At 65.5% G+C, this 23,949-nt stretch overlaps 2 protein-coding genes across 7 annotated transcripts; both read right to left on the bottom strand.

The window, feature by feature from the left end:
* Nucleotides 1-91: 91 nt before the first annotated feature.
* On the bottom strand, nt 92-17,703 carry AGBL5 (AGBL carboxypeptidase 5). 6 transcript variants are annotated; one of them, XM_090031219.1, is made up of 18 exons: nt 17,475-17,703; nt 16,651-16,921; nt 16,391-16,562; nt 15,859-16,025; nt 15,331-15,420; nt 12,024-12,201; nt 11,137-11,315; nt 10,074-10,605; nt 9,335-9,504; nt 8,588-8,723; nt 7,932-8,119; nt 6,930-7,123; nt 4,140-4,304; nt 2,496-2,590; nt 1,631-1,677; nt 1,042-1,187; nt 823-917; nt 92-676 (listed from the first exon to the last, which is right to left on the bottom strand). In XM_090031219.1, exons 2-18 carry the CDS (start codon nt 16,878-16,880, stop codon nt 599-601), a joined length of 2,862 nt encoding a protein of 953 aa, XP_089887345.1. In that variant the 5' UTR covers nt 16,881-16,921; nt 17,475-17,703; the 3' UTR covers nt 92-598. The 6 variants fall into 6 exon arrangements, with proteins under 6 accessions (XP_089887345.1, XP_089887347.1, XP_089887346.1 ...); XM_090031221.1 differs by lacking the exon at nt 4,140-4,304 and having other exon boundaries at nt 93-676; XM_090031220.1 differs by lacking the exon at nt 15,331-15,420 and having other exon boundaries at nt 93-676.
* A 153-nt stretch (nt 17,704-17,856) lies between these two features.
* Nucleotides 17,857-23,862, bottom strand: TMEM214 (transmembrane protein 214). Its single transcript, XM_090031232.1, has 17 exons — nt 23,757-23,862; nt 23,539-23,675; nt 23,293-23,443; nt 23,066-23,200; nt 22,592-22,674; nt 22,365-22,470; nt 21,855-21,936; nt 21,363-21,464; nt 20,859-21,000; nt 20,576-20,667; nt 20,333-20,381; nt 19,659-19,772; nt 19,322-19,439; nt 18,779-18,875; nt 18,483-18,651; nt 18,224-18,375; nt 17,857-18,092 (listed from the first exon to the last, which is right to left on the bottom strand). Exons 1-17 carry the CDS (start codon nt 23,842-23,844, stop codon nt 17,966-17,968), a joined length of 1,944 nt encoding a protein of 647 aa, XP_089887358.1. The 5' UTR covers nt 23,845-23,862; the 3' UTR covers nt 17,857-17,965.
* Nucleotides 23,863-23,949: the final 87 nt, after the last annotated feature.

Genomic DNA, 23,949 nt, shown 5'->3' with positions numbered 1-23,949 from the left:
TCTGGGAGCTGCAAGCAGTGATCCCAGCTACTTCCAGGGCCCCCTGTGCCTTGCAGAAGTGGTGAGTTGGGGTGATGGCGGGGACGGGGGTGCTCCCAGGCCATTTCTTCCAAACAGACTTTAATAGAAACATGGTACAAGATGAACCTCAGCACGTAAAAATAGTCTCCGACCTCAAAGGGGCTGTACAGAGCTGGGGGGCAGGAGGGCCATGGCCTCCTGGACCGGGCACCGGGTGGCAGACCGGCTTTGGCCAAGGTGCTGTAGAGTGAAGGCAGCGAGCCCCTCGGGTGCTCAGGGCCGGCCCAGCCTGGCCGTCCTCTGCTGGGGGTCGAGCCCAAGCCCCCTGCGCTGAAGGGGAAGCTGCCTGTGGTCTGGGTCCTGAGAGGTGCCGGCGGAGGGGATGCGCCACGGGCCCCGGCCCATGCCAGCCAGTGGCACAGCCCAGGAGTGCTCGTGGCGCTGGACAGAAGCGGGGAGGGGGCTGGTCCCACAGGGGCTGGCTGGGCTGGGCTGGGCTCTGCCTCCCCGCAGCTTTGGTCCAAGGGGGTGGGCACGGGCTCAGCAGCGGGACCTGGTGCTGATGCTGGTGGCTGCCTCAGGCCTCGGTGCAGAAGGACAGGATGTGGCGGTAGGAGCTGAGCGGGGGCGAGGCCGTGGCCTGGCCAGGCAGGCGCTGTGGGGACGGAGAGCAGGTTTGGGCGGTGGCATGTGCCATGGCCCTGGCAGGCTCTCGGCTTTGTGCCAGGCCCAGTCACAGCCTGCAGCCTGGACCCCTCCTACCTCGCTCCCCTTGGGGGAGCGCCCCTCCCATCCTGGTACCTGGGAGAGCAGGCCCTCATGCCCGTTGCTGCACAGGAAGAGTGGCTCCGCTGCCTGCAGCCCTGCGCCGAGCGCTGGCGCCTCCCCCGAGAGCCCTGCGGGGAAATGGGGTCACGACGCAGACGCAGAAACATCAGCTCTGCTGGAACCCCCCCTCCCAGCTCCTCTGTGGGCCAGGGGTGCCAGGCTACCCCCCCACCCTACACCCTGGGCTCGTACCTGACAGTGCATGGCGCAGTGGGCGCGTGTGGCTGTACTTCCACACCTTGGGAGCTGAGTCACTCTCACTGCCCGGCCCCTGGCCCTGCACCGGCCCCTTCTTCCGGACAGGAATCCTGCTGGGGCGGGCGAACAGCACCTCCGAGCTACAGGAACCACACAGGGGTGAGGGCCTAGCTACTTGGCATGTGAAGCAATAACCCCCCACCCCCAGCCTGCTGGTGCTCCAAGGCCTTGGTGCCCCCCCGCAGGGCTGTCCCCTCCCAGCTGTCTGTGGGCAGATACAGCCCTCCCATGGTCCACATCCACTGTGGGGGCTGGAGCCCCTGGCGGAACAGGGCAGAGGGTGGGGACTCCATGGAGCCTCTCTGCAGGAGCTGGGCCTGGCCCTCCATGGGAAGTCCCAGCTTGTGCCTTGGGCATCTCCAGGTGCCTCTGGGCCTGACTCCTGTGCCCAGGGGAGGGGGCAGCTTGGCCCCAGCACCAACCCCCTCAGCATGGGGCTGAGCTTGTCCCCTGCCAGCCCTGCCTGTCCCTTTGGGGCCCAAGAAAGCAGGGGACAAGCTGCATCCCCCCTTTCCCGCCTTACCTGGGCAGCTCAAGGACCTTCCGGGGGCTCAGCTTCTTGCGGGCGTTCTAAGCAGAAAAGCAGGAGATGGTGGGAGGGGGGTGCAGCCGGCAGGGCCTGTAAATAGGTGTTCCCCACTGGGGTCCAGGAGCCTGCAAGGGGCGGGGGCTATACGGCTGGCCTCGGCTCCCTGGGCACTGCCACCCGCTGGTCCCAGCTGCACCCCTGTAGCTGTGAGACAGGCCAGGAGGGAAGAGCCCAGGGTGCTCTAAAGCCTGCGGCTGCTGCAGTAGAGCAACCCCCTGGTTTGTCCCAGGGGCGCTGGGGGGCGGGGAGCAGCACCCAGTAGCATGGACCCCACCCCCCATCCTGAACTTGTACCTCGAGGTGCTCTCGCTGGTGTGGGAGAGGCCAACAGGCTGGGCCTGGGCTGTGTGGGGAGCAGAGCTCAGCAGAAAGGCTACCAGCAAAATTGGACACAGAGCGGGTTCCCAGTCACCGTCAACTGGGCCCATGCTACCCGAGGCATGGCCTACGTGCTGTGCCATGGGACCTGCAGCTCTGGCCAGAGGCAGTGAGGGCAGTGCCAGGCCAGCATGGCCACAACCAGGCCTTGTGCTTTTCCCCCGCTGGCTGAAGCTCCTGTTGGGCACTGGCCTGCCAGAAGGCTCAACCCCCCACCCCCTTGTGTGGTGTGTCCAGCTCTGACACCCCTCCCCTTCACCACTGAGTCTGGCCAGGCCTCCATGCAGCGCTCCTCCAGAATGGCACCTGCCACCTCCTGCAGGGATCAACCCTGGGCTCCCCTGAGAGCAGGCTGGTGCCTACAGGCAGGCCTAGCTCAGTGCAGCCCCCGCCAACCCACTCCTCCAGCCACAAGCGTTACCTGCAGCGCTGGTTCCTCCCTGCCGTGCTCTAAGTCTGGGCGTCCGGTGCTGGCGCCCAGTGCAGCCCCCGCCTTGGTGCCCATGAGCAAGGACCCTATGTGACAAACAAGAGTGATTAGCCCTACTAGCTAGGTGGCACTGGGGGGCAGCTGGGGACACAAGGGACTCTGGGGGCTGTGGGGACTGGGCCAAGCCAGCAGAGCAGGGCTCCTGCTGACCCTGGTGCAGACCAGTCCCCAACACTGGGTACCACCACTATCCCACCTTGCCCTGGCACCACAGGTGCAGCAGCCCCGGTCCCAGCCCTGTAGTGGGCACCACAATGGAACCCACAACTGCTCTGAGCTTCTGTCATCAGGAAACACAGTGGTGACAGTGGAAGGGCACCAATGCCATGTGTCCTGCCACCCCAGCCCTGCCAAACAGGCTCAGGGCTGGAGCATGGGGGTGGCAGGATGAGGTGCTGAGGGGGCAGGCAGGGCCACTGGCCCTGGGTAGCACCATTCAGGGGCCCCACTACTGCCCCCACAGCTCGGTCTCCTTGCCCCACTGGGCGCTGGCCCACACCTGCTCGTGTCCGCAGGGGTCTCAGCCCGGGTACAGATGCTGGAGTCCTCCACAGGCATGCAGCAGACAGGGGCGAGTGGGCCCCATGGAAGCAGGCAGAGATGGCAGTTTTATTGCCATGGGTGGCGTGGCACTTGCAAGCGCTGGGAAAGTGCTGTGATGTGCCCCCACTTGGGACAGTGCAAGCTAAGGGTGATGCTGGGTGCTGTGCTGTGGGGTAATGCCAGCTCTCACGGTCCCCCACACAAAGGGTCAAGGCAGAGCAGGCAGATGCTAAGCCACCTGGCCCCAGATCCCTGCCATGCCTGAGGCTGCATGTCCCACCCTTCCCCTGCTGTGGGGGCTCAGTGCCCCAGCTCCTGGCCCCTACGAATGAGCCTGGGACAGGAGCTGGGCTTGGTACCAGGTGCTCTGTGTGGGTGCTCCCTGTCCAGCCTGCCCTTGCCCCACCTGAGTCCAGGACAGGAGAACGCTACCAGGACATGTGCTGCCTCCTTGGTACTGGGGGGTTGGGGGAAGGAACTAACCCACACTCCATCCCTGCCCAGTGCCCAGACCCATCCAGGCTAGGCAAGGCTGGACCCAGCAGGGTGGAGGGAGGTTGGCAGCAGGCACTGCAGCCAGAGGGCCATGGGGAGCACAGGCAGCTGGAGGCAGCAACACAGCCTATGTACCTGCCTCCATGCCCACTGGAGGGCAGCAGCTCTGGACCACTGGACAGCCCATGGGCATCTGCACTGGCTCCAGCCACAGCCCTAATAGACGGGTTGGTGGCATGGCCGCCCTTGGCCCCAGACCCACTAGCACTGTCTCGGGAAGCCGAGTGAGAGCAGACAGCAGTGCCCAAGCTGGGGGACGGCACTGGGGCAGTAGGGAGCCACGAGGCCGTGGCAGTGCAGCCTTCATAGCTGTAGCCTTCCTGAGCCAAGGCAGCACCTACACCCGACCGGCCCTACCCATGGTCCTGCTCTTGCCGCAATCGTGGCAGCTGAGCACAGTGCTGAGGCTAGCCACGGCCACAGTCTGTAGCGAGGGGATGAGGGTGGCGAGGGCCAGGGGCTGGCTGGGATACAGACCTGCCATGCTGAGGATGGTGGGGAGGGAGCAGGTGCCTGGGCCAAGGCTGAGGCCAAGGCAGGGCGGCAGGAGCCGGGCTGGGGTCCGGGCACAGGCAGGGAGGCTGCCAGGTGCCACTCGCAGCCTGGGCAGGTGCTGCCGCCGCTTCTCCAGGCCTTGAAGCTCTATGCAGGAGGGGAGAAAGGAGGGTCAGAAAGGGGCAGAGGTGCCCCTGCCCCACTCCATGTTGGCAGGCCTGTCCCTGCAGCCAGATGCTCAGAGTGCCTGTGGCTATGCCACCCTCGCAGGTTGGGCCTTCGCACAGGCCAACTTGGGGAGGGGGGAGCAGCTGCAAGTGCAAAGCCTCCATTAATGGCTCCCAGCCAGCTCCAGTGGGATGCAGGAGCCCACCATGCTGCTTGGGCATGCTGGGCCAGGCACACGTTCCCATTGGGGTGCTCTGCAGGCCTCACCAGGGTGGCCCCAGCTGCTGCACCTGCCCCATTTCTCTTCCAAGCCCTGGGCTTTCAGAGGGGCTGCCTGCCTGCTTGTCTTTTGGACAGCACAGCTCTGAACCCTGCAGGCTCGGGTCTGCAGCACGGGTGCTGGCACACACAGGCCAGGGCAGGGTGTCCCTGGGGGTGAGCTGGCACCACAGCACCTTTGGAACAATGCACCAAGGGTCTACGGCACTTGTGCTGCCTGGGGTGGGTGTGGGAAGAGGTGGCCCAGGGCTGATAGCAGGATCAGGCCTACACATATCATGTAGGACGTGGTATATGCGACTGGCCAGGGGCCAGCCAAGTAGGGTGGCTTGGGGCAGAAGGGGGCGGCGCAGTTTAGCCTGGCCTCGTTAGGTCACAAAGCTCTCACGCACATTCCCAGACACAAGCCCCCCCCACCCATCCGGCACCGCCTGCCCCTGCCAAGGAGGATGGTGCCAGACAGGCCTGTGAGCTCTCTGGGTATGGGGGAGGGGCACAGCCGGCTTCTGGGACCCAGCCATGGGGTGGGGGAGCAGCCTCCTGGGTGCTCAGGGGCTCCGCAGGAGCAGCAGAGCCAGGCCCAGTGAGTCCCAGCCAGACTGAGCCTGGGCAGGGGCAGTCGCAGCCCCCAGCCTTGTGCTCTGGCTTGGCAGCCTCTGCGAGGAGGCTGGCTGGAGCCTGGGAACAGGCCGACTCCATCCTGGCTGGGCCAGGATTTCACGGGACAGAGAAGGGCCAGGTGTTACGTGGCTGCCTCAGACACCCTGGCTGCCCTGCCTGGACCAGGCCTACAGGGCAATAAGGCCTAGCCCTTGGGAGAAGCTCCTGCCTTGGGGGAGGAGTTTTTTATTTTTTGTAAAAATATAGGTCTTCAAAAGTTATACACATGCACAAAGACCTTGTAGTCATTGTCTGTTACCTCCTTGACCCACCAAAGGAAAACCCACACACACCCGCAAAATGGTGCCCCCACACACCTGTTCGCATGGCTTGGGGGAGGAACAGCAGGACGGGACCACCCCCTAACCCCACCGGTTCTCCCACCCATGCCGCAGCTGCGCAAAGGACCAGACATTACAGTGTGCCCGTGGAGACAGAGGCCTTTTATTTGCTCCTCCCGGCTCTCGCGGGGACTGTCAGATGGGGTCGCTACAGTGCGCGGGAGCAGGCAGGGCCGAGGGCAAAGTATGGACCACAGAGGGGCAGCGCGATGCAGGGGACGCAGAGAGCATGGAGCACGTTCTTTGGTGAGTCAGCTCTGTGCCCTGGGCTGCCTGCAGCACAGGTGGGCTGGCCACATGCACCCCCAGCTGCCATGTGTACGGGCACCTGGGTACCCACTTCGGGGCAGTGGCTCTGTCCGGAGCACCCGGAGGCAGTAGGTGCCCCAAGGAGATGCAGCATTCACCCCTCTCTCCCATGGCAGCACCGCACTCCCCTGCAGTGATCCCCACCCCAGCCAATGGCAGGGCAGCAGCTGACCTGTGCTGCCTCATGTCACCCCACAATACCGGGGGCAGGCGCTGGCCACAGCAGTGCTCTGGAGGCCAGACTGGCTCTGCACACAGGGAGGGAAGCAGCACCAGGACATAAGCCAATGGATTCAGGTGGGGTATTACTTCCCCCTCCTCCAGGCACAGACAGGCTCATTAGCCCCAGGCCCCTTGCTTAGGTCCGCCATGCCAGGTCCTAGCTCTGCTACAGCCTGAATGCAGACACGTGGCAGTCAGCACTGGGCTGGGCAAGGAGGAAGGCACTTGGGATACAGCCCAGTGAAGGACCTGGGCTTGGGGAGGTGCCAGGACTGGTCGCAGCTGATGACAGTGGAGTCAGGATGCCCGCAGCAGGCCCTGCTGGTCAGCTGCGTGCTGGCCTCCCCTCACAGAAATTGGCTACAACGTGGTCTCCATTGTGTGGCTCTGGCTTCCGCATGAGGCTTTACTGGCGCAGAGGACCCCAGGTGGTAACGACTGTGACAGAGAGTGGTCATCGAGCCAGGCACAAGCCCTGCCACAACCCCGAGGGCAGTAGGGCCCCAGGATGGGAGCCTGGCCTGGGCAGCTGAGACCACCTCCATTATCCCGAGAGGTGCCGGGTCCCAGCACACAGGGCAGGGCTTTGCACGGGGTGGCAGGAACCAGCTGGGCCCTGCAGGCTCTGGCTCCACGTGGAGATGCGTGGCAGCACCCATCCCACGTGAGGCCCTGTTTCTTAGCACCGTGGAGCCGCATGGCCGCTGGGGAGCTCCACCTCAGGGCTCTTGCCTGGCGCAGCAGCTCCACAGGCTCCAAAGTAGGCTGTGGAGGGGCTCACGGCCTAGCTTACCTCTGGCGGGCACCGTGCCCCGAGGGCCGCCCCTGGGAGGGCTCTGGCTGGTGCCGGCAGGCTGCCCGCTGCCGAAGGGGAAGCTGGGCGAGGCTTTGAGCTGGGGAGAGTTCTGCAGGCTGCTGCCGCTCCCACTGGTGCCGTTGCTGAAGCTCTGGGTGCGGGTGAGGGTGTTCTCAGCACCGGGCAGCCCGCTGCAGGGACGGGAAACATGGGAGTGAGTCCGGCACCACCACCAGCCCTTCCCCCAGAGGCACCAAACCTAGCAGCACACAGGACTTGGAGCCCAGTGTCTAGGGCACCAGAGCCCCTGCTGGTCTTGCCTGGCTGCACAGTCCTCACCTATGCTCCCCACTGGCCCCTGGTGATGAACTCAGGAGGCAAATGGAGGAGAAAGTCCTCCTTGCCCAATGTGGAGCCGCCCCCTGGTCAGGCAGGGCCGGCACTGCGGCAGCATCAGCCCCTGCCATCTGCACCGCACACTTGGGTGCCTGCAGTCTCAGTGTCTGCCCTGGGGCATCGTGCTCCCCCGCACGCTGGCCAGGCAGAGCCGCACCCTGTGACATCCCCTCCGCCCTGGCACACTGGCCAACCAGACCCCTACACCCGTGGCCTTCAGGATGATCAGCTTGTTGATCTAGGTTGGCAGCAGCACACCCCTCCCTGCCCAGGCCCCGCACTGTGCTGGGGACACATTCAGCAGCCTGCTGAGTGGCCAGTAGTACCACACCAGGGCAGATGGAACAGGCCCCAAAGCAGCATGTGCCTTGACCCCCGACCCAAAGAGAATTGGCTAGGAGGCCTTGAGGGATGCTACAATGGTCCCACGGTCTGCAGGTGACAAGCAAGCCCACCAGGCTCCCCCAGAAACCAAAGAACACCAGGTGGAGAGGCAGAGTGCAGCTGATGTGTACCATGACTGCTGCTGGCCCTGAGGTGTGCTGAATATGCCTAGTCGTTGCAAAGCTCTTGGGAGCCCACTCCCCAACCTCCGGTCCTTACTTGGAGCCCCTGGGCGGGGTCCTGGGGCCCTTCTTGCGGGGGCCGCCTGCACTGCCCTTGGTGTTGCGCACGTGCTTCAGCATCCAGGCTCGCAGGTTGCTGAGGCAGCTGTGCTCGGACATGATGATGCGCGGCCACGGGTTGCACTCAGCCATGTCCAGCGCTGCTATGGCCAGTGCCCGTCCCACCTGCAGAGGGAAGGTGGGTGGTAGGGAAAGGTCCTGCAGAGCAGCAGCCACTGTCTTCTGGGGTTCTCCCTCAAGTCTACACAGGAGGGGGCGGCAAACATCCATGGGGATGCAGGAGAATCCTCCCAGGGTTGGTAGGGCTCAGATTCCCAGCCACTGTACAGGGACAGCACTACAACCAGCCCAGGGCTCAGGAGCACTGGCCCAGACAGAGCCTGGAGCAGAGGCCAGATGCCAAGGGAGGGCTACTAGGTGGTGGGGGAGGTGCTGAAAGTTCATTTCTCTTCCCCTGTCCCCATCCACCTGTGGGGACACAACTCCGGCCCCTCAGCGCCACCACGCTCCCCAAGTGAGCTGGAGAGGGGTGTGGACACAGAGACCAGAGGCCAACTGGAGGAGCTAGGAGTAGAAGGGCAATTCCAGGCCTGGGCATCATGGCTGGCCTGGTAGGGGCAAGCTTGGGCTTACCTGCTCGAAGAGCTCCATGGTGTACTTGGAGGGGAAGGTGGGTGGAGGTGGGGGGCTAGCCCGCCCATTGTCGTGACAAGCCACGGGGATGCAATTCACTGAGCGCCCTGTGTTGTAGTTGCACTCCAGTGTGTAGCTGCAAACACACAAGAAAAACCAGCGTTCCAGCCTACAGCCATCCACACTGGTCCGTCATGGCCCCCACAGCTGCCCATCTTTGCTTTACGGGTGCAGAGGGAGAACAGCTTCCAACTCTCTGAGAGAGGCCGTTGTGGGCTGGAGACAATCAGCCCTGTCCAGCATCAGCTCCTCCTGCCCCAGGGGTAGGCAAAGACTGGGAAGATGGGACCCAATCCCACAGACATCAAGGGGGCAGGCCTTGCCCACTGACCCCCAGCTCATGAGGCCACCCTGGGCTCCAGCACCCTGCTCCTTTGGTCCCTCTGCAACCAACTGGTCTCCTCAAGGGAAATGCCCCAGCCCCATCGCTGAGCCCAGGAGTTGCTCGAAGGGTTCGGAAGACATGACCGGCCCCTGGAGCTGCTGGGCAAGGGACCCCCAGCTGGGCCTGCTGGGGGCACATAACCTCCAGCACAGCCGTCACACTACTTCACACCCAAGGCTGCACAGGCTGATGGCCTGACACAGCTTCCTCTGATGGAGAGGAGACAATGGGCCATGCCTGTAGGTGCCAGGGAGATGCAGGCACCTGGCACAAGGGGGCTTATGCCCATGGGGCTGGCCTACCTGTGGATGATGCCCAGGGCTTTGTAGATGGCCACCCGACCACTGCCCTCCTTCGACTGCCCATCCCTCTTGTCCTTGGCATACATGTTCTTCTCGGAGAAGTTGCAGCCCGTGAAGTCGAAGTGAGGGGAGTTCAAGGAGATAAGCTTGGGGAACAGCATGTTCTCCACCTGCGGCAGAGGGGCACATGTCAGCCTGGAAACTGCCATGGAGCCAGCAGCCGCACTGGGGAGCTGGGACTGCCGTGTGGCAGTGGTTACAGCCACACGCATGGCATCGGCCCAGACCCCAGCACTGCCAAGGCCAGCAGGAATTAGCCAGCGATGAAGCAAGTGGTTGCCTGAAGTCTTACCCCTGGGGACAACCCCCATTCTATTGGCTGCTCTGCCCCAGAAGGGGGGCAAATGGGGCAGGCACCAGAGTGGCTCAGGAAGCAGGAAGAGCTCCCTTGGGGTCTGACCCTGCTGTCAGCCCCCCACCCCAAGACAGGCAGGTACCCAGGCATAAGGAACAGGGCAAAGGGATGTCACAGGAGGGGGGCACCCACTATGGCTGACTTGGAGGTGGGAGGTGACAGGCAAGGGACACACGGCATGCAGGCAACAGCTCCTGCAGGGCTCAGAGCATCATGCAGGAGTGGCAGGAAGGCCAATGCCAGCCCCCACCCTTGTCCTGCATACAGGGAATAGCTCCTGGGACCCAGCAGAGACAGTGCCCGAGAGGAAACACCACCCCTCACCTGGTCGTTCTCGTCGCTGAAGCTGTTGCCGTACATGAAGCAGCCACGCTTCGAGGCGTGGCCGTGCAGGTCCACATAATAGGCCAGCCCGCTCTCCTGGGGCTGGATGTGGCGCGGGGCCAGTGCTGGCTGTGGGGTGGCCCATTCACAGCGCTCCCCGAGCAGGATCCAGAAAGCTCGGTCCTTGCTCCCCAGCCCGGGGGCGGGCACTGGGTCCTGAGAGGGCGTTGGGGGGCTGCTGGTGGAAGACCAGCTGCTGGGCTGGTTGCGCAGGTTGTTGGCTTTCTCCAGTTCGGAGAGGGGCTCCTCCAGGGATGGGGTGCAGTGATGGATGGAACGGTTGGCAGACCTGGCACCCAGTGTGTTGGTAGCCAGGGGGGATCCATGTGCCCGCCAGTCGGGGAAGCCTGGCGGGACACGGTTGTGCATGTGGTGGTACAGCAGGATGGCCTTGGCCCCATACACAGCAGGGTGCAGCTCTGCATCGGGGCTGAGGTACTGGCGGTTCAGGTTCACACCCTGTGAGTCCGTGCTGGGGAGGGAGAGTGGAGAGGTGTGAGGCGCCCCAGGCCTGCTACATGTGCTGGGCAGCCGACATGGCCTATGGCTCTGGGGCAGGCAGCTCATGGGTGAACATGTTGCACCCCAATATGGGGCCAAGTGAGAGAACAGCCCCAGCACCACTGCTGCTCCAGGGGACTCGTCCCAGAGCCTCCCCAGACACTCCACAGTTGCAAGCCCTGGGCTCAGCCCCAGTGCAGGGACTAGCCCCCAGGACACTTTGGCACAGCCCCAGCTGCCCTTGCCCTGCTGATCCAGGCCCGGGTGCCAGGACTGCCTGGAGCTCAGCTGGGCTTCGGCAGCCCAGCACCGGCACTGTCGGCAGAGACGTTTGGGTTCTCAGGGGCCGGGAGGAAGCTGTCCTGGGCTGGGCCCTCAGCAGAGCCTAGCACTACGGCAGGGCTGCCAGACAGTGCCAGGTGATTATGCCCCTTGCTGCTGGACCAGCCATCCCCAGGCGGCACAGTGCAAGACCTGGGCCCGGCCACCAGCAGATACTCACCGGTAATGGCCACGTGCCACACCATCGGGGTTCAGCATGGGGATGAGCTTGAAGACAAACATCCGCCGCAGCAACTGAGCACGAGGGTCATCCTCCCGCAGAACAAAGGCCAGGAACCCATTGAAGACAAAGCTGGATGGCGTCTCCCCAGGGTGCACCCTACTGCTCAGGAAGAACACCTGGGGCGTGGGGAGGGGGCGTCAGGGATGCCAGCGGCTCCCCACTTCTCCCCAGGTATGGTCCAGCTGCCCTGGCAGAGGTGGAGGGGTCGGGTGTCAAGGGACAGGACAGGGCATGAGACTGAGACCATGCATGCAGCACCAAGCCTGGGCACACCATGCTCTTCAAGGCCAGCCTGGCAGGGGAAGGCTGAGGGCAGGTGGGAGACAGTCCCAGCTGTCCTGGGGCAAGTGGGTCCTGCTGACTGTCCGACTGCTCAGTCTGGGATACGCCATGAGCAGCTCCCAGCTCCCCCAGCATGCAGAGCCCAGCACTTTACCCCTTCCCTCTGAACGGGACATGACAGCTTCATGGAAACCAGCTGCCTTTGACCCTATAAGTCAGAGGGACACCAGCCCAGCCCTTGCCTGGGGGTCTGAACCCAGATGGCTGGGAACTCTGCCTCAAAACTACACCTATACCCAGGGGGGACAAGCAGGCACTCACACCCTCCTGGCTGACCATGGGCAGTGTGTGTCTGCATCACAGTGCCTAGTGAAGCCTTTCTGTTTGCTCATGACCACCCCTCCCCACCCACAGGCAGTCAGAACCCAGCCCCAGCAGGCTGGCAGCACCAAGCAGCCCCACCAGCAAACATTCTCAGCCAGCGGCTGGGGCTGTGGTCCCAGGTCTGCTCCCCCCACAAGCATACCTGCATTGTGACTCACCCGTTTGCCTGCAAAACGGTGTGGCCGTGGTGTTGCCTCATCCGGGAAGAGGTGATCCAGCCGGGGCTCACGCTCCGCCAGCATGCCATGGCACGAGGTGACTGTGAGCAGGTCCACACGCAACCCATCCAGGGAGCGGCACAGCAGCTCCCGGTGGTAGTAGATGGAGTCCGGGGGGCTACAGAGACAGACGGGCCCTCAGTGGATATTCCCCTTGGCTGAGCAGGCAGTGAAGGGTAGGACCCCCCTCACTGAGCCAGGTAGGCCATGGGAAAGGAGGTCCCAGAGGGCTTGGTGCTGGAAGGAAGGCCCTTGTGCCACAGCCTGGGCTGCCCCTACCTGCCCAGGGATGGAAGGCACTGGGCTGCCTAGCTCCAGGCCCTTCTCTGGTATCCCACCTCAAGGACTCCACAGTGGGGAACAGCCCTACAGTGCCCTGCTCCCTGCACTCATCTGCAGCACCTGTGATTGCTATCAGCAACCAGCCATGAGAGCAGGTCCCATGCTCTGGCCTTGTCCAGCAGTTCCTACATCCCCATGCCTGCCCCTCACACTGTCCAGGCCCCTTGGCAAAGTTGCTGCCCTCCCACATCCTGAGAGCCCTTAGTTCTCTGCCCTAGCAGAGGCCTCCTCTGGCACAGACCCTGGACACCTTCCCTCTCCTTTTCAGTAGAGAGGCTACTTGAGGACACTAGAGCCAGGCGCTGCGTGAGGGCGCAGTGCACTGTGGTCCCCTTGTGCTCCAAGCCCTCCCAAGCTGGCGTAAGGGAGGGGGAAGCAGATGAGAGGACACAACCATGGGCAGCCCCCACCTACCACAGCAGGGATTTAAAGGTACAAGCCTGCAGCTGATCTTGAGCCCAACATGGAGCTACTGGGGGCAAATCCGCCAAACAAACTACACCTTTCTGTGACACCATGACTAGCTGAGTGAATGAAGGGAATGCTGGGGATATCGTACACCCGGATTTCAGCAAAGCTTCTGACAAAGTCCCACACGAGTTTCTCAGAAAACTATTATAAGGTGGACAGACAACTGGCCAGGGAGGAATTTTCTCACTTCCCTCAGAGGTGCTGGGTGCTGCAGCCCAGGCTGGGGATGGGGACTGGGCTGTGCCAGTGCTCCTGCTGGGACCAGCCCCACAGGGTCCTGGCTAGAGGGTCTTGCCCCTGTGCTCAGACTCAGCCTGACACTGCACTAGAGGCAAGAAGGAACTGGTACAGACTGGGATTCTGCCTTCCTCTGTAGCGGGGCCATGTGTCCCTCTGGCACCTTGACTACTTTTTCCTGTCCCAGCAGCAGCAAGACACTGCCAGCTCTCATCCCCTTGCTTCACCAGGTGCAAGTTCAGGGACTCTGGATATCCTTGGGCAATGGGTCTTGTCACTGGCTGACATGGTTGATTATGTAGCTTAGGAAGAGGTCAGACAATGTTGTGCCTGGGACAGTGCAGATGGGGCTGATCCTGCCTCAGGCAGGGGCTGCACTAGCTGCAACCTCAGGAGGGACCCTGCCGGTCTGACTTCTTATGATTCCTCAGACAGCCTGAAGGAAGTTTTCAGGAAGACATGGAGGAGCCTGTGAGCAGGCAAAGGCACAAGGTGGCCAGCCCTGCTGGTGGAAGCAGTCGTGTGCTAAGAGCCCAGTGCAGCTGTGAAGGGAAGGGCCATAGGCTGGCAGAGAAATGCAGAGGGTGGCTCGGCCAGTAACATCACACCAGAGCTCACTGGGCAGGCAGGGGTAGACAGTGGTGCTCACTCAGAGGGGAGGCAAAAGGCCCTGCACAGAGATATGGGGAGGACAAAAGCTGCAAGATAGAGTATGGAGGGATGCTCAGGCCAGATGGGTCAGGATGAGCATGCTACTGGCGGGGGATCCCACAGCAGGCACAACCCCTCGGAGGCTGAGGCGGGAACCTGCATCCAGCTCCAGCACCTGCACTGGAAAGAGGACGCTGGGAAGGGGTGGCCAGGCAGGAAGGAGCCATGCGCAGCCAAGGGCTGGAGGGGAGGCCCATGGGCAAGAAGCTCAGAAGCCCAACAGGCCTGGAGATGTGATTGTCACAGCATGGGGATGTCAGCAGGGTGCCTCATGGGGAGATGGTCCAGCCCAACCTGTTAGGCTGGACATTAGAAAGAACTTCTTTACAATAAGGGTTGCCAGAATCTGGAATGGGCTTCCAAGGGGGGTGGTGCTCTCCCCTACCTTGGGGGTCTTCAAGAGGAGACTGGACAAGAACCTGGCTGGGTTGTCTGACCCCAGCACTCTTTCCTGCCCAGGGCAGGGGGTCGGACTTGATGATCTACTGAGGTCCCTTCTGAACCTAACATCTACGAACGCGAGTGGTGCAGCCCCAGATAGATAAGCAGCTGGCATCCACAGACATGTACCACACTGGCAGCGAGGTCAGAGCAAGCAGTTCCCCCTGGTCTGCTGGGTAGGCAGGAGCTGTCCACACCCTTGACCAGCACAAGTGCCCGGAGCTCAAGCTGTGCCCCCTTCCCCTCACCCTCAGTCTGGGGGCAGAACCAGGAAAGATGTGCACTTCCCTGTGAGGGGAAGGAGGGCCTGGCAAGAAAGGAACCAGGGGTCAGGCTGCCCCCACCGACTCCCAGAGCATGCACTGCAAGTGTCTGGGACCCAGTGGGGGAGTGGGCAATTCTGAGCAGTCTCAGCTACTGCACTCGGTTGGCATGGGGAAAGCTGCAAGCACCACGGAAAGCCCGGAAGGGAGCCAGGAGCTCCAGCCCTGGGCAGCAAGCAGGCAGCAAGCCTGGAGCCCCACACAGCCCTGGAAGTGCCCAGGGCCAGCTGTAATGGGCAAGTGAACTGGAGCTATAGGAGCAGTGGTTAGGGCAACAGCGCAGAGGTGCAAGCAGAGCCAACTGTGGCTGGGGAGCTGAGGTGGAGAGCCCAACCCCTGGCAGGCCAGGCCTGGGGGACCTGGTGCCCTGGGCACACCCTGGCTCCTGCTCCAGACCCAATGAAGCCCAGTGAGACGAGCCAGGCACAGGCAGTTGTCACGGGGATGCCAAGCACCAGGAGCAGGCAAACACGGTGGCTGTTGCCAGGGAGCCAAGGAAACAGACCTTGGCAAGAGCAGCCTGGGCCTGTGCATGCACCATGTCTCCCTGCACCCCCTGGGCAGAGCACTTGGCCCATGCACTGGCCAGATCCAGCATGGGGCAGGATGTGGCCAGGGCTCACCCCTGCCTGTCAGATACCTGGTGCTGCCTGTGGCCCCAAGGCTACAGCATGCTAGCAGCTCAGCAGATCCCAGGAGGTCCCAGGCCCTCCCCCACCTACCTCCAGCCCAGAGAAAAGGGCTGAGGCCAGAATGACACCCCCATAGGTCCTGGCATCTGGGGTGGGCCTGGGAGGGCGGAAGCAGCCACACTGCAGGAAGATTCAGGGCGTGTGAGGTCAGCAAGCTGCCCCAGGTACAAGGGAGAGCAGCTCTGCCTAGGGGGGAGGCCCAGGCCCAGCTCTTGCCCTCCCCCCTAGAGCAGGAAGCTCCTCAGTGCGGGAGAAAGGGGGGCAACCCTAACCAGAGACCTCCCCTGAGAAACAGCTGGGACGCGGGAGGCCACGGAGGAAGTGGTTCTGCAGCCAAGCAGCTGCAGAGCAACAGGGCCTTTGCTTGGACAGGCTCTCCCTGCCAGGCCCACCCCCACAAGCCTCCAGCACCAGCTGCTGCAGGTCCCCAGAGCCAGAGAGAAGCTAGACTTGAGCTTGGGAGTGCTCCACCTGCGGCAGTCCCAACCCAGGCCCGATGGGTAGCACAGCGACCGACCCCCAGCCCTGCTGGCAGGGCCATGGCATGAGGGAGCACACCTGATGGGGGAGAGGTAGCGGCACGGCTCCAAGCGGCTATCCAGCTGCGCCAGCATGTCCTGGCACTCGGTGTATGAGAAGGGGTAGCAGAAAGCGAAGTAGGTGGTGGCGCCGCGGGGCTCCAGGAAGCGGTGTACGAAGGACAGCACGAACTGGGCCTCCGCCATCTGCAGACACACGGAGCAGGGCTGAGCAGGAGGCCCTGGGCACCTCAGCCGTAGGCACACACAGGCTTCCTGACCAGGGAGCTGGGAGCCATGGCACTCGCTCGTCCCTATGGCTGGCTGGCAGGACAGAGCCCAGCCTGGCCCTGCCCCTTCAACCTCTGCGCTGCCCTGCAGCACATCCCATGATTTCCACTAAAGCTTGGGGCAGCAGGGGCAGACCGAGGGACCTGCCCCAGTCCACGGAGCACAGCAGTGACTGGCGGGTTCCCAGCCCCCTATCCACACTGCAATTTGTGCGAATTGTGAGAACCACAACTGAGCTGCTGCCCTCCCTGCAGGTCTGAGTGGGGAGGCTTGGCTGGTACCTCAAAGGCAGGTCGGTCCCGGATGCGCTCCCAGCGGGGCCGCCCCGGCACCGTGCGCACAAAGGGGGCCATGCCCTGCGAGTACAGCTTGCTCTGCTTGTTCATGTTCACGATGTTGATCTTGATCAGCTTGCCTGGAGCACCCCCCTTCACGCTGAAATAGAACCAGGACCTGGGGCACCAAGGCGCCCCGCCGGCCGTCAGCTGCCCGAGCTGAGCTGAGCTGAGCCCCGCCTGTCCAGCCTGGCCCGGCCCCTCACCTGTTCCCATTCTCATGCTCCGTGCCGGCACAGTCGGGCCGGGTCCAGGCGTTGAACTCGTAGTCGGCCGCGGGCAGGGCGCTGCCGAAGAGGGATGGGCCCGAGACGGACACAGAGCCACTCGCACCCGCATCCCCATCGCCCTCGGGCGCCTCCACCTTCTCCACATGCGCCAGGTTCCCCGAGTCAAAGCGGGAGCTGAAGAGCAGCCCGCCGCAGCGCGCCTCCATGTTGAGCCGCCTGGCCGGGCCGCGGGCTCATCCTCCCGTGCCTGCGGCCACACGTGCCTCAGTGCCTGGGCCACCCTGCGCCGGACATCACCCCAGAGCAGCCCACACCACGCAATGATAACCCATCACCCCAGTGCAGCCCCTACTTCACATGACATCACCCCAGGGCAGCCCCCAGTCCATGTGACGTTACTCCAGGGCAGGCCCCACCACGTGTGATGTCGCCCCAGCGCAGCACCCCAGGTCACGTGATGTCACGCCAAGGGCAGCTCCCATTGCTGTGATATCACCCCAGCGCAGCCCCCAGCGTGTGATGTCATCCTGGGGCAGCCCTCACCCCGTGATATCACCCCATCACAGCCCCCCCCCGCATGTGATATTACCCCAGAGCAGCCCCCCACTTCATGTGACATCACCCCCGAGCAGCCCCACCGCTGTCGCGTGACAACACGCCCAGGACAGCTCCGGCACACGACGTCAGGTCAACCCCAGGGCACCTCCCCCGCGGCACGTGACGTCACGACACCCCCAGGGCAGGCCCCACAACACCCCCCCGCACCGCGGCCCGGCCGCCCCTCGCCCGCACGCACTCACCCGCCGCGGCGCGGCGCGGCCCGGCCCGCCCGGCGACAGCACCACGCGCGCCCATTGGGCGGGCCGCTGCCCAGCACCGCGCACGCCCATTGGCCCGCGCCGGCACCCGAGCCACGCGGCTGCCCATTAGCTGCGCCGAGCGGGGGGCGAGGCGGGCGCAGGCGCGCCGCCAACTGGCGCGCTCGGGGGCGGGGCCTCCCCACTCACTTTGGCCCCGCCCTCCACCGTTCCCATGCGGCTAGCGCCACACCCCCGCCTCAGTGCAGCGTGCCCCCCAGGTGCGTGGGGGTGGGTTGCCCTGGCTGTGGGTGCTGTGCCCCCCCTCAGCCCCCCTCCACCGGCGGTGGCGCAAGGCGAGCAGAGCGTGGTGCGGCGCCGCGCGGCGGGTGCAGGACTTTATGGTGCGGGGGACAGGGCACGGCCACACACGGAGCCCCCGGCCCAGAATCGGGCCCGCCCCCTTGGTCCCGTGGTCCTGGTCCTGGCGCGGGCTAGCGCCCCGAGATGGCGGCCAGGGCCCAGTCGCGCAGGGCAGCGGTGGTGCTCTGCAGGTAGAGCCAGGACGAGTAGGTGGCCCCGGCCACGTGGTCGCGCAGGCAGCCCCACGACGCTTCCCCGCTGCGGAGGGAGAGCGGGGGTCGGTGTGGGCGGGGGGTGGCGGAGCCTGGAACACCCCCCGCCCCGGCTGCACGTGGAGCCGGCCACCGACGCTGCCCCCCCAGCGCCCAGCCCAGGAGGGGGACGCTCACTTGCAGGAGTCGACCCAGCGCTGCCAGCCCCGCTGGACGGCGGCGCCCGCGTGTTCCAGCGCCGGCAGCAAGCAGCTTTGCACCAGCCAGACAAGCAGCTCCTTGAGGGACTCGGCCACGTGTGCCACGGTCTCTGGGACTCGGGCCTGGAGCTGCGGCGTGGGCACAGGGAGATGGGTTGGGCGAGGCCGCAAGGGCAACGGCGCCGCGTCCGAGCCCAGCCCCCCACGGGTCCTGCCCTGCCCTGCCCTCCTCTTACCCACTCGACGAGCCAGGGCAGGCGGTCCCAGGCCCAAGCAAGGTGGGAGGAGCAAGTCCCGGACAGGTACGTGGCCGTCTCGTTGGTCTTGGCCCAGACCAGCCGCAGGTTTGGCTCTAGCACCGTCACGGCTTGGGTATAGTAGGCCAGGATGGTCTGCTCCAGCCAACTGCGGCAGGGGGAACAAGGGCAGCATCAGCACCAACGGCGACCCCCTCCCACCAAGTGTGGGACAGGCCTCACAGGCCCCCCAATCCAGAGCCAGCCCCCCAACCCATTCGGGAAGCACCACAGACCTGTACCCCTCCACGGAGTAATGGGAAACCTTGTGCCAGGCCAGCTGCGATGCCGCCAGGACGCCCGACGACCGGAGAACGTGGGCAGAGGAGGAAGCTGTAAGAGAGCAAGGCCGGGTGGTTGCAGGGGGCTGGTCTGGACCCCAAGCTTTGGGGCTCGTGTCCACACCAGGACCCCACAGGAGAGAAAGCAGCTTTGGCAGCAACAGGGCCACGCATGCACGGACCTGGGATGTGGCCCACCCGCAGCCTCAGGAGCGCCAAGGCCCCCGGGGCAGAGGCCACGTCAGCTGGGGGAAGCACAGGCCAAGGTGGCCAGTGGCTCTAGGGTGGACACGTAGCTGTGGCCGAGACCCCCCCCCGTCCTCAGCTGGTGGCAAGGGGTGGGAGCACGTGCCCTGTGGCTGCAGCCTCAGGGTCCACACTGCAACCGCCAGCACTGGTGTGGACGTGGGGCTGCCAGCAGCTGGCTGAGAAAATGGTGTCGCTTGGGCCACGGAGCAGATGGGCAGCGAGGAACCCACTCCTGCCCCTGGCACTCACCGTGGAAGGAGCCGTGGGTGCGGATGTCGTGCATGAGGAAGCCGCCGAGGAACACCAGGGCCACAAGCAGTAGGCGTGCCCAGGGGAACCTGCGGCCCTTCAGCCGGCGCAGCAGGCTCTGGGGGGGCAAAGCAGACGGGGCCAGTGCTGCCGCAGGGCCCAGGGCCACAGCGAGGGGGGGAGGCTCTTGGGGAGCTCTGCTCTCCCAGCCTGTGCGCCCTCCCTGGCCCAGTACAGTGTCCCTGTCCCAGCTGCTATGGGAGCTCCCAGAACCAGCCAGTGCCCTGGCAGGACCTCGTCCGTGTCAGCGCAGCAGAGCCAGCTCTGCCCGTGGTACCTTGCAGGTGATGTCACAGGCCGCCACGTCCTGGGCATTGCCGGCCCCTTTCAGGGCCAGCTCCTCATTGGTGACCTTGAAGGAGCACACCGTGTCCTGCAGCGCCTGGCGCACCTTGGGGGGGCACGACAGTGAGGCCGTGATGCAGAGGAAGCCGCAGCCCCCGCAGCTCCCTGAGGCCGGGTAACAAGGCTGGCAGCCTCCTGCCTTCCGCCTGCTCCAGCGAGCCAGGTGCCCCCTCCAGCACAAGGGCTGCACAGCTCAACCCCCCTGAACAGACGCCCACCAGACTGCCTGGAGGCCTCGGCCACCCCCCGGTTCCTCTAGGCTGTGGCACAGTCAGCACGTAGCAGGAGCTGCAATGTGGCACCCAGGCAGGGGATGATGTGCAAGCTGGGGGGAGCACAGAGGTGGGAGGGATGGGGGGGGGGCGGCAATTGAGCCTGCTGGTGCTGGCAGCTGCACAAGAGCAGGGCTTTAAATCCACCCCCTCCCAATAGCCCAGTGCCCCCAAAGCAGAGGAGCTGCCCCCCACTTCTCTCGCTGAATCATCGTTAACCCATTTGTTAGGAGTGGCAAAGGCCAGGGGGTAGGGGGAGCCATCGCTAGCCAGGGATCGGGGCCTGCCCTATGCAAGCCCCTGAGCAAACCCCTGCCCTGCTGCCGTGGCCTACCTTCCTGGGGCTGCTGTCCCAGGACTCCAGGAGGTGGTTGAGGAGCAGGCTGCAGAAGGAGGGAGGCAGTTGAGCCCTGTGGCGCCAGGAATAACACCGCAACCCAATTCCACATCCCCATGGCCGGTGCCCCTGCCCCCCTGCCCAGCAGGAGCCTGGAGACACCATCCTGGCCCTGGCAGGACTGATAGGAGGGTCAAGGGAGAGGCCACGTCCCAGCTCCCCCCTGCCAGCTGGGCTCACCTGGACTGCGAGAGGTGCTTGGTGTAGAGCTGGCGCCAGACGCTGAAGCTCAGGGGGTCGGTGCTGAGGCACTCGTGCAGGCAGCGCAGCAGCTGCATGAGACAGTGTGGAGCGGGCGACTGTGGGGGGCCACCCCCCATCTCAACACTGCAGCACGGCCGTGATCAAGGGGTGACGGAGCCCTGGTCCTTTGTATCCGTGAGCCCCCTTCCACCCCCTGCTCCCTCCCTGCACACTCCCAGGTCTGGCTCCAGCGCACCATAGGGCCTCGAGGGAAGCTCACCTCTCTCTTCATGTCGGGCGGGCAGCTGGGGGTGGCTCTGGACAGGAAGGAAGGGAAGTAGGCGTGCAGCGTGGTCTCGGGCGTCGTGCCGAAAGCCAGCACCTTGAGGCGGGGGTAGAGCTGCCGCAGCTGCTCCTGCAGGCTGAGCGTGAGGCGGGTTAACTCCTTCTCTGAGCCACCTGCTCCGTCCCCAGCCCCAGGCTGTGCTCTCCCTGCAGCAGCTGATACGAACCCCACTGGTCCAAGAAGGGCTCTGTGGGCAGCCAGCACCTGGCCCCCACCCAACCACACACAGCCAGGCCATGCGTGGTGGGGAAGGAGCCAGGACCAGCCCCTGAGCATGCACCCAGCAGAGGCAGCAACAGAGCAGCTGTGGCCAACAAACCTAGCAGACGTGCAGCCCTATGTTCCCAGCCCAGCTGGCCCCGGGGCACACGATGCCCCAGAGCCCCCCGGCCCCAGACACCACTTAGAGGGACCCGTGAGGGCCAGGCCAGGCCACACCTGGGCGCCAGCGAGTTGTTGGGCATGAAGGCGAAGTCCAGCAGCGGGAAGAAGTCCTTGGGGCCGATGAGGCCAAAGCCCTTGGTCAGGTTCGGGTGCGTCCTGCAAGGGGGAAGGCTCCACTCAACCCCCTGCGCTCCCACATCAGCTGCTCTCACCCCCCAGCCTTGTGCCCAGACACGGGAGACCCCTCCCCAGGCACCAGCACCCTCCAGACGGGCCAACAGGAGCACCGGAGGGTGCTTCCCCGCCACCCAACCCCGAGTGGCCGGGCAGCGCGGAGGTGCTGTGCCCAGAGCCAGGCCTCCATGGTTGGCTCTGGCCAAAACCGCCCTGACTGCACCTTCTCTGTGGCAGGCGCTGGACAGAGCTGCCCAGGGCCAGCGGCACGAGCCCCAGGCCTCGGCCCGCGGGCCGGACACAGAGCAGGATGTGGGCGTCAGGGCCGGCGGGCGGCGCTACTCTGCTGGGAACAGGCCGAGGCGAACTCACATGAGGAGCCGGTCCAGGTAGGCGATGGCGTAGGGGGAGAGCGCCTTCATCCCCAGCACTGGGAGCATGATGCCGAGCCACACTGCGCGGGAGGGGAGTGCGGTCAGGAAGGAGGGTGCATGCCCCCCGCCAGGGCTCCTGGCCACCCAGAGCTCAGCAGCTGCAACACATGTGCCGGCTCTGGCCTGGCAACCCCCCAAGCCAGGTGCTTTCCGGAAGCAGGGCGCGGAGGCTGGGTCTCCCCAACCAGACCTGCCCCCACCCTGCTGCGGGGGGGAGGTCCCCCTGCAACGCGGACAGGGAAGCGCCTTGGCCTGGCAGAGTCTCGCTGAGCTGCATGGGCCGGCGTGGGACCACGGGTGCAGCTGGTGGGGACCAGGACGCTGGCCCTGCACTCCAGCCCCGGCGTGAGGGGGCAGCTGCAGGGCCACCTTGCCCACCCCCGCCACAACCTGCAACAGGGCCTAGACCACCCCTGGGACTCGGGGCTCGTGCCCCAGCAGCTCTTACCTTTGAGGCCCTCAGCGAGGTCTGTGAAGCCGGCCTGCCCCAGGGCCCACATGATGGTGAGGCACTTCGCCGGCCTGTTCTGGTGAGACCGCAGCAGCTCCAGGTACTGGGGAGAGACCACGATGAACAGCTGGAGCGAGTCCGTTGCGTCTCCTGCCCGAGACCACATCCTGCAGCCCCTGCCCCACCCCGAGCGCTGTGGTGTGGGGAGCCGCGGCGGGGCTCACCTTGCCCAGGTTAGCAGTGGCGATTCTCGGGCGGTCCAGCAGCACGGCCTGGATGCAGATGCGGTACCCGTGCAGCGACTCGCCTACAGAAACACCAGCTGCGTTGCACCCGTGCAGGGGAAGGCGGTGGCCAGGAGGGCCTCTCCGCACTGGGGCAGGAGGGGATTTCCCCCCTGCTCAGACTGGGGTGCACTGGGGGGGCTTGCCCTCCTTTGCAGCGGGGAGGCGGCCTCAGCCTGGGCTCTCTGCAGAGCCCACAACCCCCGGCCGCAGCAGGATGCTGGTGGCCGTGGCCCTGCTACATCCCAGGGGCAGGGGCAACGTGTTGTGCGGCACTGAGGTGGGACACAGGGTTTGCGTGGGATGTTTGGCCTGCAGCTCCCTGCCCGGCCCACAGCTCCGGGACGGTGACACCTACGAGCGCTGCGTGACCGGGGCTGGCCCGTGCCGGCAGGTGGGTCCCGCCTGCCCTACCTGGCGTCTTGTCCAGCTCCTGCAGCATAGTGTAAACGCAGTGGTCCAGGAAGAGCTCCAGCGCGCCGGAGGCTTTGGCCAGCAGAGCTCTGATGATGCCGCGCAGCTCCTTGCTCACGAGGCCGTAGGGGTAATCTGGGGGCGCAGGCGAGCCCGGTGGGAGGTCAGCGCCGACCGGGCAGGGCTGCGCTGTGGCTTGGCGGGCGCTGACCGCGGGGGGCACTGACCGTGGGCGTGGTGTCCGAGCGAGGGCTCGCTGCGCGGCGCCTGCAGCCGGTGGTTGAGGACGCCGGCCAGATCCTTGGCCCAGAGCAGGGGGCTCTCGGGGAAGAGCGCCTGGCTCTTGTCCAGCTCCCGCTGCAGCGCCGCCACGTCCAGCTGCGGGCGCAGGGGTCAGCGGGGCGGCCCCGGCCCCGGCCCCGGCCCCCGCCCCCCCCCCGCCTTGGCCCCGCCCCTTCCCGCCCCGCACTCACGGCCGCCAGGGCGTCGGCGAGGCTGCGGGCGCGCGCGCGGGGGGGGCCGGGCACGAGCTCCCCCCGGCGGGCGCCCCGGCTCGCGCGCGCGCGCTCCCGGTCCCGCGCGCGCGGCGGCGGCGGCGGCTCCGCGGGGGCTGCGGGGGGAGAGAGGGTGGGCGCCGGGCCGGCCCCCCCCCGCGCCCCCCGCGTGCACGCGCCGGCCCCCCCGCACTCACGGGCCGCGCGCCTGGCCCCGCCCGCGCCGCGCCGCGCGCGCCCGCGCCGCACCAGCTCCCAGCGGCCCGCGCCCGCCGCCGCCGCCATGGCCCGCGAGCGCGCACGGGCGGACACGCGCGGCCCCGCGATTGGCCGGCGCGCCCGCCGGCGCGCCCGCCACGTCACGGCCCGCGGGCCCCGCCCCCGGCGCAC

This window comes from Crocodylus siamensis, chromosome 1 (assembly GCF_052110815.1).
Source record: "Crocodylus siamensis isolate JL-2025a chromosome 1, ASM5211081v1, whole genome shotgun sequence".
In the NCBI taxonomy this organism is placed as follows: domain Eukaryota; kingdom Metazoa; phylum Chordata; order Crocodylia; family Crocodylidae; genus Crocodylus; species Crocodylus siamensis.
This window is presented reverse-complemented; position numbering and strand designations above follow the sequence as displayed.